Source organism: Myotis myotis, unplaced genomic scaffold (assembly GCF_014108235.1).
Source record: "Myotis myotis isolate mMyoMyo1 unplaced genomic scaffold, mMyoMyo1.p scaffold_m19_p_20, whole genome shotgun sequence".
NCBI lineage: Eukaryota > Metazoa > Chordata > Mammalia > Chiroptera > Vespertilionidae > Myotis > Myotis myotis.
The window spans coordinates 4430337-4446073 of record NW_023416325.1 but is presented as its reverse complement, the minus strand read 5'-3'; the positions used below and the strand labels follow the sequence as shown (position 1 = coordinate 4446073).

General features: G+C 45.4%; 1 protein-coding gene across 1 annotated transcript in view; it reads left to right on the top strand.

Annotated features, from left to right (window-relative positions):
- The first annotated feature begins 6849 nt into the window (after positions 1-6849).
- LOC118678568 (SV2 related protein) overlaps positions 6850-15737 on the top strand; it is a 35785-nt gene continuing 26897 nt past the window's right edge. The window contains exons 1-2 of the mRNA XM_036354387.1: positions 6850-7099; positions 14789-14949. Of these exons, the coding sequence (XP_036210280.1) occupies positions 7065-7099; positions 14789-14949 (196 nt within the window). The 5' untranslated portion in view covers positions 6850-7064. The remainder of the gene's footprint in view (positions 7100-14788; positions 14950-15737) is intronic.

Below are 15737 nucleotides of genomic sequence, written 5' to 3'. Positions count from 1 at the left end.
GCCGCCCCCGGAGAGGAAAAGTCGACGGACCACATCCTGTTTTTATTCCCCCCGCTTGGTAGCAATGGGCCCTGGCGTCGGTTACTAAGGAAGCCCTTGGGCCGGAGAACGCTTTGTTTTCAGGTTTTGCCAGGGCTCCGTTCATGAACACAGATGCCCCTCTTCCCACGAGGGAGCCTGTGTCATTTTAATGCTTTTTGGGGTGAAGAGGGCGGCCCCTCCCGAAAGCGGAATCAGGCCTCGGACTGCAGGTCGTTATTGTGGTCAGAGTTAAAGTCGCGGAGGAAGGGCCTTGAATGATCGATCACGTGGCCTGTCTCTGACGGCAGCAATGGAGAAACCGAGGCCTTTAATCATAGCCACCAGACTTGCTTTTTACTTAGGTGCATTGCTGAGCATGTCACATGCATTATTCACTCACATGCTGTCTTCACACCAACCTTAACATGGTCTGCGTTTTACATCCCAGGACACCTGAGAACTTTAGAGAAGTGATGTCTTTTGACACAGCTTGTAATCGGTGGAAACAAAGATCGGCCGGCAAGAATAGCGCTGTTCAATAGAAATATAGTGCAGGCCACGTTTTAAATTTTCTAGTAGCTACATTAGTTAAAAAAACAACAGATGAACAATTCTTTTACTTGACCCAATATGTCCAAAATATTGCCAATTCTACGTAAAAATTATTAGAGATATTTTACTTTTTTTTTTAAATATATTTTATTGATTTTAGAGAGGAAGGGAGAGGGAGAGAGAGATAGAAACATCAATGATGAGAATCATTGATTCGGTGCTTCCTGCATGCTCCCTACTGGGGATCGAGCCTGCAACCCAGGTACATGCCCTTGACCGGAATCGAACCTGGGACCTTTCGGTCCGCAGGCCGACACTCTATCCACCGAGCCAAACCAGCTAGGGCATATTTTACATTTTTGTGTGTGTGTTAAAGTACATTTCAATTTGGACCAGCCGCTCAATAGCCACACAAGGCCAGTGGCTACCATATTGGACAGCACACCTTACAACCCATTCGAGCCAGAGAGAATTTGCCCCTCTATTAATCACTTTCCTCAACTCCCAAGCAAACAACTGCAACAGTTTTAGTAAAGAAATCAATGCAGTGATTCTCTAAGTTTTTGGTCTGATTTTCCCTTGGTATGCTTATAAATTATTAGAGCTTTTGTTTATGTGGGTTATATCTATATTTATAGTATTAGAAATTAAAATTAAGAAATAACTTGGGTTGTTTTTTTTTTAAAAAGTGAAATACAATATATAATAAAATTCACCTAGTTTTAGTGTATAGTTCTATGAAGTTTTGGCAAATGCAGTCATGTAACTATTACCACAATCACCACATAGAATCACCACCACCACCCCAAATTACCCCCTGTCCCATTTTAGTCAACTCCTCACTTATCAAGACTGAGAAAAAAATTTAAGCCCAAGAGTATCAAAGCACATATTCCATTAGACCTCATCACATTTTATATAGCTTCTGGAAAATTCCAGGACACAACCATGCGTGAATGAGAGTGGGGAAGGCAAATAATATCTGTTATTTATGAAAATAGTTTTTACTTCAATAACCACCTGAAGGGGTCCCAAGGAGGGGTTCTGCAAATATACTTGCAGAACCTCTACTTTAAATGGTTTTTTAAAAATTGATTTTTAGGGAGAGAAGAAGGGAGAGGAATAGAGCTATGGAAACATTGATGAGAGAGACATTTCATCGATCGGCTGCCTCCTGCATGCCCCCTACTAGGGATTAAGCCCGCCACCCAGGCGTGTGTGCCCTTGACCAGGAATCAAACTGTTGACCTCTTGTTTCCTGGGTTGACGCTCAACCACTGAGTCACACCTCCAGGTGAGAACCCCTCCTTTAACTTCTTGAGTGAATACCGTGCCATCCCATCCACAGATCTGCTTAGAACTCTACATGGCAGACTAGTTTCAATAACATAGAGTATCCACAGCCAATCAACTCTCAAGTATTTTTGAGCACTTTGCATGCCTTGTCCGAATTAAATTCTTGCAACAATCACATGAGTAATAACAGTACATCACATTCATGAAGTTGGTATCTCCTCCAGCCTGGCCCTCACTGCTGCTCTAACCAGTAGGGGTATGGCTGTCCTTGACTAACAGATGTTCTTATTATTAAGGATATATTACTCATTATGGCAATAATGCTGCAGCCAGGAGCCAGCAGGGCCTGCTCTAACATCTATCCGGCAGATCAAGGGTTTGCAGCACCGAGAGCGAGCACACCATCACTATTTAGAGTCTTAGAGCTCTTCCAGCTGCTGGGATTACTCTGCAGGCAAATGGTTTATTCAGGACCCTCAGCTCCAGAGGATAACAACCAAAAGCAGCATTTTCCCAGCTGCCCCCATGTGTACTCAGTCGTACCTCTCCCTTTCACACCATGGAGTAGGGCCCTTGGAACACAATTTTTGTATCTATGTTTAGAGACCCATCATCTCCTTTCCATAGATATATTGGTGTTCTCTTTTTTTAAATTTAAAACTCAAATCTGATTAAAAAGTCTCCTCCCAGCCCTGACCGGTTTGGCTCAGTGGATAGAGCGTCGGCCTGCAGACTGAAGGATCCCAGGTTCGATTCTGGTCAAGGGCATGTACCTTGGTTGCGGGCACATCCCCAGTAGGGGGCGTGCAGGAGGCAGCTGATCGATGTTTCTCTCTCATGGATGTTTCTAACTCTCTATCCTTCTCCCTTCCTCTCTGTGAAAAATCAATAAAATATATTTTAAAAAAAGAAGTCTCCTCCCTGACCCCAGGGGAGTGAGTGTCTGAGGGAGAGAGGATAGCTCTGTATACCTTCTTCACTCCCTCTTCCGGCTTCCTGTGTGTCAGAAGGAAGAGCTCAGAAATTGTGATCAAGGTGTGACACAAAGTCACAAGAAAGATCTAGAATCCAATTAAGTATCTTCTTAATATGTTTTAATATATTTTTACTGATTTCAGAGAGGAAGGGAGAGGGAGATAGAAACACCAATGATGAGAGATAATCATCGATCAGCTGCCTCCTGCACACCCCACACTGGGACTGAGTTTGCAACCCAGGCATAGGCCCTGACTGGGAATGGAACCGGTGACCCTCCTGGTTCATGGGTCGACGCACAACTCCTGAGCCACACTGGCTGGGCATCTTTTTAATATTTTTTAAAAAATCATCATTGTTCTATATTTTCCTCCAGATAGGTAGGAATCCCAATAGTAGGGATATGGGGAGCTTCCAGGTTAGCAAAAACATCCAGTAAGGAGGGTGACATCCCAACTCCACAGGGCAGAAGCTCCTGCACACTCAGAACCCTCCCAGATCTCACCCTATGCATCTTACCCTATGGCTGTTCATCTGTGGCCTTTATCATCTCCTTTAATTAACTGGTACAAGTAATTAACTGGTAAATTACATTAAGTTAATTAAAGGAGATGATAAAGGATACAGATGCTTCCCTGTAGTGTTTCCCTAAGTATTTCCCTGAGTTTTAGGGAAGTTTCCCTGAACAACTCTAGTAGCAAATTAATCTAACTGGAGGAGAAAATCATGGGAACCTCCAATTTGTGGCCAAATCAGACAGAAGTTGTGGGTGACCTAAGGACCTAGGACTGGACATTGGCATCTGAAGTGGGGTGGGAGCTGTCCTGTGAAACTGAGCCCTTGACCTATTGGACATGACATTATCTCCAGGTAGATAGTATCAGAACTGACTTAAATTGTAGAGCACCCAGCCTGGCCGGTGTGGCTCAGTGGTTGAGTGTCGACCTATGACCCAAGAGATCATGGTTCGATTCCCCATCAGGGCACATGCCTGGGTTGCAGGTTTGATCCCCAGTAGGGGGCATGCAGGAGGCAGTCGGTCGATGTTTCTCTCTCCCTCTCCCTTCCTCTCTGAAATCAATAAAAAAATATATATATATATTTTAAAAAATTGTAGGACACCCAGCTGGTGTCACAGAGACTTGCTGGTGTAGGGTAAACCACACACGTCTGGTGTCAGAAGCGTTGGTGCACGATGCTCCAACCAACTGACCCACCCACCGGGCCAGGATGCCTTGACATTTTCAAACAGGGCTTAATCTCCTAACCAAGTCTCCCCTTCCTGCTGGCTCCTGCAGTAAGTCAGGAGGTTCTTACACTTCCCAGCACAATGCCAGGGACTGGGGAGTGACTCCAGGTGGCAGTGCCATCCCACCAGCACGGCTAGCAGAGCAGAGACCTACCACCAAAGTCTGAGTTTTCCCTTTTGGTCTTTTATCCAGTGTCAGTTCTCAAAAAAAAAAAAAAAAAGACAAATCTCTGTATGAATTTAAATCCATAGGCTTCCCTGTTAAAATTAAGTGCCATTTTTATAGCTACTAGAATATTGTTTTGATACAAAATAGGGTTTAAAACTCAGGTGATTGGAGAACCGCTTGTACATAGCACATGTTTTTTATATTCAGTATTTCAGGCTAAGGGGCAACTTGTCAGGCTCTATTCCAGCCTCTATTTAAAAAATTTTTAAATCTTCATCTGAGTATATGTTTTTTTTTAAATATATTTTTATTCGCCCTAACCGGTTTGGCTCGGTAGATAGAGCGTCGGCCTGCGGACTGAAGGGTCCCGGGTTCGATTCCGGTCAAGGGCATGTACCTGGGTTGCGGGCTCATCCCTAGTAGGGGGTGTGCAGGAGGCAGCTGATCGATGTTTCTCTCTCATCGATGTTTCTAACTCTCTATCCCTCTCCCTTCCTCTCTGTAAAAAATCAATAAACTATATTAAAATATATATATATATTTTTTTTATTGATTTCAGAGAGAGTGAAGGAGAGGGAGAGATGGAAACATCAATGATGAGAGAGAATCATTGACCAGCTGCCTCCTGCATGCCCCCCCACTGGGGATCAAGCCCACAACCCGGGTATGTGCCTGTGACCAGAATAGAACCTGGGACCGTTCAGTCCGCAGGCCAACGTTCTATCCAGTGAGCCAAACTGGCTAGGGCTGAGGATATGTTTTTTATTGAAGAGGAAAGGGGGGGGGGGGGAGAGAGAGAGAGAGAGAGAGAGAGAGAGAGAGAGAGAGAGACGCTGGTTGCTTCCTGTACATGCCCAACAGGGGATTGAACCGCAGCTGAGGTATGTGCCCTGACCAGGAATCGAACCCACAACATTTTCGGTGTACAGGATGATGCTCCAAACAACTGGGCAACCTGGCTGGGGCGCCAGCCTCTATTTTTAAGATGTTCGCTTTATAAAAAAAGAATCTGAGGGGGGAAATGATGGTGCTTTATGCCGCCGTGAAATAAAACCCATCTGGCTTTTGGCATGTCCTCATTTCCCGGACAGATGTATAATGCGGTTAGCTGGAGGCAACTGCCTTTATGATATTCCAATCTGCCCAAGGAGGTCTCAAAGATCAGAGGTATAAAAATGCGAGCCATGTTTGTCTCGGCTGATAGTATCATCCAGATGTAACTTTAGAACAGGGATTCTCAATTCTCACCTGCATCAGCATCACCTGGGGCCCTCTTACAAATGCAAACACAGGCCTCTCCCCGGATCTGCTGAATTAGAAACTCGGAATGGGGCTGGCTACCTGTGTGTTAACGAGCCCGTTCGGGGATGCTGACCCATGCTCAGAAGTAAGAAACCATTGCTTTAGAAAAAGACCCCCACATTTCTAAGAAAGACGAGAAAACATTATATTTTATGTTAATCAACATGTTATTTAGTAATTTACTTCTCTAAGACATTTTTTTCAAGGCCTATTATGTACTAAGTATTCTTTTCCCAGTGTTCAGGGGTGCACCTCTGGAGTCCCCAGAGGGCAGGCGGAAAATATAAACGGGCAACGCTTGCTCTGGCCCGGCTGCAGCGTGGACAGGATGGAGCGGACTGTTTTGGGGCCCGGGTTGCTAGTGGCCAGAGAGAAAGGAAGACCCAGGGGAGAAATGCTGCCCACCCCCCCACCCCGCTTTCCCAAGAAGCGAATAATCCTATTACATAAAAAACTCTCTGTTTAAATGTTGGAAAAATTGGAAACAAATTTAAAAAGTACTTTTTAATAAAAAGGGACAGCTTTATTGAGATATCATTCGCATGCCATATAGTCAGGGCTGTAAAAATCAGGTAATAATGCTTGTTGGGTAAACGAATGAGCGATATTTGGCCTTCTCACACTTGCCTTACTTTTTTTTTTTTCTTCCTTGATTCATTTCACTAGACCTTCAGCTCCGCGATGACAATGGCACGTCTAACATGTTCTCTCTCATATGCCCAGTGCCTATTATAGTAGGTGCTCAATAAACAGTTTTTTTAAAAAAATATATTTTATTGATTTTTTACAGAGAGGAAGGGAGAGAGATAGAGAGTTAGAAACATCGATGAGAGAAACATCGATCAGCTGCCTCCTGCACATCTCCTACTGGGGATGTGCCCGCAACCCAGGCACATGCCCTTGACCAGAATCGAACCTGGGACCTTTCAGTCCGCAGGCCGATGCTCTATCCACTGAGCCAAACCGGTTTCGGCAATAAACAGTTTTTTAATGCATGGACAAATTTAAATTTATTTTTTTTTCATATTCTGCATTTGTTAGAGCAGCCTGCGTTTCAAGAATATTATACCCATAACGTTCATGAATCCCTCTAGATAAGCATTGAGAGAGATGCCGTTCACCACAGGGCGCTCACGGGTACCTCGACAGCCATGTCCCAGGCGGGCGTGCCCTATGGGCACCCCAGTAAAACCCCACCGGCCACAGAGAGCCAGTCAATGCTTCTAACCAGAAGGGCTCTCCCCGCCCCCTCTCCCCGCACAGCTTGCTCTGCCCTCCGCCCCCTCCTCTCCGCCCACTCTCGCCGCGGTCTCCTGGCGGCGGAGGCTTTGTCTCGTGGGCTGGTTCCCCCGGCGGCTGCCTCCCCCGAACAGCTGCCGCCAGCGGGAGGAAGCGGCGTGGGAGCTGTCCGGCACCCCCGGTGCTGAAACCCCGACCGCTCGTCATCCACCACCACCATGTAAGGGCCATGAGAAGGGCTCGTCCTGGCGCAGCGCGGACATGGAGGAGGACTTATTCCAGCTCAGGCAGCTGCCGTGAGTACCAGGGGGGGCCAGTGAGAGGCAGGCCGGCTTTCCTTGCAAATATGAAACCCTGCACGGGGGGCATCGCTGCGTGGCTTCTTGAATTTAAAGGGAACCGTTTCAGAGGAGAGAATTAGGCCTGGAGGAGAAAAGCCATTTTCCTACCCCAGGAGCCCAGCCTCTGTATCTGACTCAGTTCGATTTTTATTTCATTTTTGTTCCAGATCCGTCAGAATCTTATGGGGCATCCACAGGCTGTTCTGCTTCCCCCTTTTAATTGCTCTCCATCCTAAAGGGATTTTGAGGTCTGTGTTTTCAGAAAGCATTCGCCGCTGTTTTGCAATATGGGCTGAATTTACGAGTCCATGCAATGACATGGGCTCTTCCCAGCCCTTCTCCCGTGCTGTGAAATTCCTAATTTTTCTGCAGGGGCTTCTGGAGGTGGGGGGGGGTGATGACTGATGTTGGAAACTGGTGTCTGAAAAGCCAAGATGCCTTCCCAGAGGGGAGGCCAGGAGGCGTGTGAATGAGAGGGCTGTGCACCCTGGCTGAAACCTCTTGCCTCCTTCTGAATGGAAGGTTTTTGTAACAGCTAGAGTGAGACTCACTGTCAACAGCTTTCCTTGGGAACATCAGCAACACACTGCTTAGCGGACGGGCATTTTTAAAGCGATACCAAATTTGTTCTGAGACCTTTGAGGAAATACAACCAAGCAAAGGACAGGACAGGGGCCTCTCAGGGGGGCTTAGGGAGGTCTCCTACTGCAAGCCCATGGTGATTTCGTAAGCAAATCCCAAGAGTCTGAGATGGGCATTAAAAAGCACGCTAAGGGGGGGACTGCTGTTTTAATCTTTAGAAGCGCTAGCCATTCGGATGGTAGCAGTCGACACCATTTGGATTTGTTGGGAAGGATACGATATTGTTCGTATGTGTGTATATTCTTGACTTGGAACATTTTTTTTTTCTCTCTCGCTAAGCCACTGAGGCATTCTCCCAAGTGACTTTTAGTGTGACTGACACAGCTCTCTGAGGCTCCAAGTCCTGAAGGATATTGCAATATTTACTTCTCAATCAGCGTGAAATTAATTTTCATTTCCAATGTTTAATTAACTCAAATGTTACTTTTAGGCTTTCATTAATTGATCCACAAATAGCATAGCTTATGTAACACAGCATTCTTTCACAAATGCTGAAGGATGCTCAGTGATCATATCCAAAGGTCGATGTCTGAATCCATAACAATGCACCTATCTGAGCGCAAATCTCTCAAGGAAAACACACCACTTCCATGGAAAATAAGTATCATGTTCAAAGCCAACCTATTATCCCCAGGTGAAAAAATAATGTAGAGACTGAAATATGAAATTTGGTCCTCACAGTAACAATACGATTCATATTGGAGCTGCCGTTTTCCTGGGATAAATTTTCAAATAATGTCAGAGCATGTGAACCTGGCGAGTTACTCAAAGATTCATGTACATTTAATTTACTGGTATACAAGCCTGACACTACCGTGACAAGTCCTTCCTTCATGAAAAAAGGTAAAATAATAGGAGGGTTTTACTTCTTTAAATTTAAAAAATAATTCATTTTATGTCAATAGATAAGATAAAGCACTATATCATCTATATATAGGGCAAGTTCAAAAAGAAGCACAAGAGTTAAAAGTAAGTCTCTCTCTGCCCAAATCCCAGTTTTATGTTTCTTGATTCTGATATTTTATGCATATATATGTGTATGTGTGTGTGTGTGTGTGTATGTATATATATATTTATATATTACATGTATATTATCTAATATATATAATATCTATTAGAGACCAAATTGTGTACTGGTTAAGAGTATTGGCTATTGAGTAAGGGCCTTGGGTTCCTATCCTGACTCTGCCACTTCCTGGTTATGTGACTTTGAGCAAGTGACTTAACCTTTCTGATTCTGAGTTTCCCTGGCCATAAAATGGGGGTCACAATTGTACTTGGTTCATGGGGTTATTGTGAAGCTAAAGTGAGACAATGTGTGCTACATACCTGACAGACACACAACATTCAACACATATTAACTATTATTATTACATCTGAAAGATCACTGGTAAAAGCAGAATATATAGACGTCTTATGTTGGACTTCCAAAAATTGTCCTCTGAAAAACCCAAATTACATTTGAAAGGAGCGAAAATTAGCCCTGAAATGTGTTGACCTCGGTTTATTTAAAATAAACGAAGTAAAAGGAACAGCCAGGTGACTCTGAGTGGGGTACAAATCACGACTGAGATGGATTTAAGCCACACCCTGTGTATGTTAGCCACAGATTGCAGGTAGCACATTTCCTGAGAGCAACATGGTTTAAAGAATCAGAGTGCCTTCTAGAGGGTTGGCAAGAGTGGGTTTGGAACGGGCTCGGTCCCACGGGAGGCTAAGTGTTAATGGATAATAAGCCGATAAGTAGTTTACGGGTCAGGGGAGGGGGGAAGGGGGCGACGGTGCCTAAGAAAACAGTTCTTCCTTGTACTTGGGCCTCCTTCACATAGCTCCAGGATGCCTCATGTGAGACCACGGACAACCTGTGCTTTTCACCTGCTGTCCACTCAGGCTCAACGCCATGTTCCAGGACATGCCGGAGGCTGAGATTCTGTATCTAGTTCTGCCTTATTGTGGGACCTTGTGCAGGTTAGACTTTTCTGGGTCTCTCCTTTCTAGGATGATTTCTTGAAAGCAAATTTTGCAGACTACATTGATTGATGGATGGATGGGTTGATTCATTTATCCAATTTACTTGGGCGCCATCCTTGATACAAGAGACTCTACAACTAAATAAGAGATGCTTATAACCTAGAGCTGCAATATATAACACAGTAATCACTAGCTTCATGTGGCTATTTAAATTTAAACGTAGCCCTCGCCGTTTTGGCTCAGTGGATAGAGTGTCAGCCTGCTGACTGAAGGGTCCCAGGTTCGATTCCGGTCAAGGGCATGTACCTTGGTTGCAGGCTCCTCCCCGGCCTGGGTCCTGGTCAGGGCTCGTGCAGGAGGCAACCAATGGATGTGTTTCTCTCACATCAATGTTTCTCTCTCTTTCCCTCTCTCTTCCACTTTCTCTAAAAATCAATGGAAAAATATCCTTAGATGAGGATTTAAACAAAATAATTAAAAAATGTAAACACATAAATCATGTCAGTATGTGAAATAACTTTAATAATATAATGCATATTATAAATATAATTTATAAATAAAATATGTGAAATTTGAAAAATCAGTCCCTTGGTAGCACTTAACCAAGGAGAAATGGTTCACTGTCACCCACTTCAGGCAAAAAGTAGGGAGAGCACAGGGAGCCTCTAGGTTAACCCACCAAAGCCTTTTACAGACTCACGTTCAAAGCCACTCAGACCTCATCATTTCAAACACATGGTAGCTAACTTCACTCTAAGGCAGTGGTTCTCAACCTTGGCTGCACATTAGAATCACCTGGGAATCTTTTTAAAATCCTGATTTCTGGGCCTCATCCTCCGGAAATTCTGTTTCTTTGTTACTAATGTTGTGGCCCCACCCCATAACAGCGGTTCTGGAGGATGGTTGTTCTGTATTTTAGTTGTAATTTTGATGTGGTTGTGGGAGGCGGCCTGTGCCGCCATCTTGGTTCCTTCTCTTTTACTCTTTAATACAGGGTTGTATTAAATCTCAACCTTGACTCTAGTCACATTTTTAGGCCAGATAATGCTTTGTTGTGAGAGGCTGTTCTATGCATTATAGGATGTTTAGCAGCATCCCTGGCCTCCACCCACAAGGTGTCACAACCACCATTCCCCCTGCGTTGGGACAATCAAAACTGTCTCCAGTCATTAATTAGTAATATCCCCTGGGAGACTAGATCACCCCCACTGAGAACCACTGTTCTCAAGGGTCCTAGTTTAGACCAACTATTCTGCCCTTGACCAGAACTGAACCCAGGACTCCGCAGTCTGCAGGCCGACGCTCTATCTACGTCTCTTCACACAAGACTTTAAGTGGCACCGTGAGATCATCACAAGGAGAGTTAAGCTTTCCTTCAGTCTGGTAGCTTCATGAACTTAAGGGATAGAAGTCCAGAAACTCAGATGGAAAGAGAAAAAAAAAAAAACCTTCCTTGTCTAAAATACCCTAATCGAGTCTCAGACCCTAACTTAAGGTATGAGGTGAATGAATTTCATGACGGTGCAAACAAGATCTTGACTGTTGACAGCTAGTTCCTCAAGCTCATCTTTCCTTTAAACAGCAAAATTATGTAAAATAAATGTTCCCAACTATTTTGGTGCATTATATGCTATCTATACCCCACAAATGCCAGGGTGTTATGAGCCAGCCTGCTTTGAAGCCCTCATATATTTAACATATGTCACTGCTATTTTCTTTCATATTTCTTTTTCTCTCCCTCTCTCTCTTGGGAAGTCTTGGCTCGTGTATTTGATACATACTTTTAGAAACCCGATTCATTCAAAATGAGGCCGGCTTTCCGAATCTAATTTAATGTCAAAGGTCCCCTGTTATGTCTGCCTCAAGGCAAGTGTTCATAAATAAATAAAGTGTTCATAAATACAGGTGCCCTGGCTTCTTGTGTTTAGCCAGAGGAGGACTGTGAGCAGATCCTGGCTTAAAACTGCAGGGAGCTAAGCCACTTTCTCAAGGTCACTTTTCGCAAAGGTCAGTGTACTCCGTGTTCAAGGCAGAAAGGCGGCCTGAGGGGAGCCGGGTGGGAGGCAAGCTCCTACTGACTCCTGGCCTGCAACTGCCCGTTCACCAGGCTCAGTGACACTTCACGACGGTCCTGCACGCCCGTCCTCGTTCCTATTTCACAGACGTAACATGCTCAGCAGACACTGCCCCATCAGCAAGAACTCTGTAAAGAGTCGCAATGGTTACGTATATTGATGATTAATGTACAGATGCCCAGTTTCAAAAATGCAACCATTACAGAAGGGTCCGAAACAAAAGTAAAGACTATTTCCTTTCCCTCGCAAGGAAATCCTCGTTTCCATCCTGTCCTCCTTCCCAGAAGCAACCGGTCTTCAGCGCTACGCCTCCTTCCAGACTGTCTCAGCTGTAGGAGCTTCGATAATCTACAGCAGCGCTTCTCAGACGTGGCCGTGCACTCATTGCCTGGGAACCTGGTTAAAATGCAGATGCTGACTTAGTAGGCCTGGGTCAGGGCTCCGGCCTGCAGTTCTAATGATCCCCTAGGGCAGTGGTCGGCAAACCGCGGCTCGCGAGCCACATGCGGCTCTTTGGCCCCTTGAGTGTGGCTCTTCCACAAAATACCACGTTTTTAGCAAAGGCCAGCTTAGGAGTACCCTAATTAAGTTAATAACAATGTACCTACCTATATAGTTTAAGTTTAAAAAATGTGGCTCTCAAAAGAAATTTCAATCATTGTACTGTTGATATTTGGCTCTGTTGACTAATGAGTTTGCCGACAGCTGCCCTAGGGGACACTGGGCCTCTGGTTGGCGACCACACTCAAGTCTTCATGGCAAGGACCTAGATCACAGGATCATATTCTAGCATATTTAATAATGAGCCCAACAGCTTTATCCTGCTGGCTCTTATAGATCAACTTGTGTGTATGCGTATGTATGTGTGTTTATTGTGATACACTATGCATTACATAAACTTGACCATTTTGATCATGGTAAATGTATAGTTAGTGGCATTAAGTAGATTCACATTGTGTAACCATCACCACTGCCGATTCTCCAGAATTTTTTTTATCTTCCCCAACGGAAACTCTATACCCATTAAACACTAACTTCCCCATCCTCCCTCTCTCCTGCACCTACTTTCTATCTCTGTGAATTTGACTCTTTTTTGCCGCCTCATAGAGGTGCACAATATTTGTCCTGGTGTGTAGGCTTATTTCACTTAGTGTAACGTCTTCGAAGTTCATCCATGTTGTAGAACGCGTCAGAATTCCCTGCCTTTTTAGGCCGCACTGTGTTCATCCATCCGCTGACGGACACATGGATTGTGTTTGTCTTTGGCTATTGTGACACAGATCAGCTTACAAATGGTTTTGAAGACATTTTCTTACGTGGCTGCGCCATCATCTCTGTCTTTCCTCCTCTCCCAATGATGGTTTCTGGGTTTGTTCATACTTGTCACATTGAGAGGATAATTATCACATGCGAAGCTGCAAACAGCCTGTGAGCTTCAGAGGAGAACAGCTCCAGCAGAGAGGCTGGGAGTGGGGACTCTGGGAGGGCAGGTGGCATTGCCAAAGCCTGGCTTACACACCCACGGTGTGACCTTGGACGCGCTCCCAGCCCTTCTGTGCTCGAGCGTCCTCATCCGGAACATGGGGAGAGTGAAAGTGAAGGTTAAATAAGATAATCGATGGACAGTGCACACCCTGGGCCTGACACACGGCTAGCTAAGAATCCACAGCGGGCCGTTATGTGGGCGGGAATCGTCGCCCGCTTGGGTCTACCCGGACAATGAACTGCCTGCACCGCCATTCTAGGTGGGCGCACAGAGCATGTTACCTTTTGAAAGATGTCACAGGTCACCTTCCAGAGAGGTTGCAGTGGTTGCTGTCAGTCACAGACAGAAGGAAGGTCCCCCCCCCCCGGCGGCCCTCGAGGAGAGGATGCGATCAAAGCCGTAGTCAAGGAAGATTTTCGGGCTATGTAGCCATGTCCTTCTCGGATGCTATCCTCAGAGTCGAGGGTGACTCACTGACCTTTCCTTCATCCCTGAAAACGAAGTGAGAATGTGCATAAATGTTCATGTCCTTCCTTTGCCTAATACGTATCGATGTGTTCGTCTTGTACAGATAGGTGCCTTGGGGGACTGTTTATGCTTTTATTTTGGGGTTGCTTCTTGGGGACAGAGAGTCCCTTCCTGGAACCCATTTCACACCACCCCTTACCCCGTGGGTTGCAGAGTTTGACAGGGACCACACTGACCAGATCTAACCATACTATACCCTTAGAGCAGTGGTTGGCAAACTCATTAGTCAACAGAGCCAAATATCAACAGTACAATGATTGAAATTTCTTTTGAGAGCCGAATTTTTTAAACTTAAACTATAGAGGTAGGTACATTGTTATTAACTTAATTAGGGTACTCCTGAGGCTTAGGAAGGGCCACACTCAAGGGGCCAAAGAGCCGCATGTGGCTCACAAGCCGCAGTGTGCCTACCACGGGCTTAGAGAGATAGGAGCCCCAGATGGCCAGAGGGCCTACTGTTTTAAGAGACATCAGAAGTCTTGCTTTTCATGCGAATTCTTTCAATTAAAAAAAAAAATGTAACATCCACTTAAAAAAAAAATCCCATGTAGGCAACTTCTTGTGGGCATGATGTAACCTTCAGGTGACCACGTTGTTATCTCTGCTACAGAGAGATGAGTCTCAATTCTGAAACACACAAGCTCCCAAACTATTAAAGTCCAGAATAAAGATCTCCCCAGTCCCATAGTCTACCATGTGACTGGAGCCCCATTGGAGCTGTGCGGTGCCCAACCTGTACAACCATATGTGGCAGCCCTGATGCAGGACTTTGGAAGTTGTCAGCCTCTACAGGCCAATTCAATAGAAATGGCAACCTCCTACCTATCCAACTCCCCTGACCATGAAAAAAAGCCATTCACCTGTCTTGGGCACAAGAGCTGTGCAGCAAGGCTGTTGCGGGGGAGTCCTAGCCTTCATGACCAGCTCTGCTCTCTCCTCTAGGGTGGTGAAATTTCGTCGCACGGGCGAGAGCGCAAGGTCAGAGGACGACGCGGCTTCGGGAGAGCATGAGGTCCAGATCGAAGGGGTCCGCACGGGCCTACAGGCGGTCGAACTAGACGATGGGGCAGCTGTGCCCAAGGAGTTTGCCAATCCCACCGATGGTGAGGGGGCCCTGCTTTTGGGGCATCAGCCCAGGCCACAGTCAGGGGCTCTGAGTGGCCTGGGTTGCCTCCCCAGGTGGCACTCTCAGGGGGATTTCGTGAAGAGGCAAGTAGGAGGGCCCAGAGGGCACAGAGGTGATACTGAAAGTGTGAGCTGAACTTACATGGCTTACTTCAGCAGGAAGTAAGGTTACATCACAATCCCTGCCACCAGCATCACTGCATAACACTTAGCTGAGGACAGCACAACAATGATGATGATGATGATGATGATGATGATGATGATGATGATGATAGTGGCTATGATGATGTGATGATGGTGATGACGATAGTGGTGGTGGTGATAATGATAGTGATGATGGTGATGATGATGATGGTGATAGTGTACTGGTGATGTGGTGATGATGATGGTGGTGATGATGACGGTGTTGATTATGATAGTGGTGGTGAAAGTGGTAATGATGAGGGTGGTGATGGTGATAATAATAGTGATGATGATGGTGGTGATGGTGATGATGATGAAGGCGGTGATGATGAAGGTGGTGGTGGTGATAATAATAGTGATGATGTTGGTGGTGATGGTGATGATGATGAAGGTGGTGATGATGAAGGTGGTGGTGGTGATGGTGTCAGTGGTGATGGTGATGATGATAGTGATGATGATGGTGGTGATGATGATGATAGTGGCTATGATGATGTGATGATGGTGATGACGATAGTGGTGGTGGTGATAATGATAGTGATGATGGTGATGATGATGATGATGGTGATAGTGTACTGGTGATGTG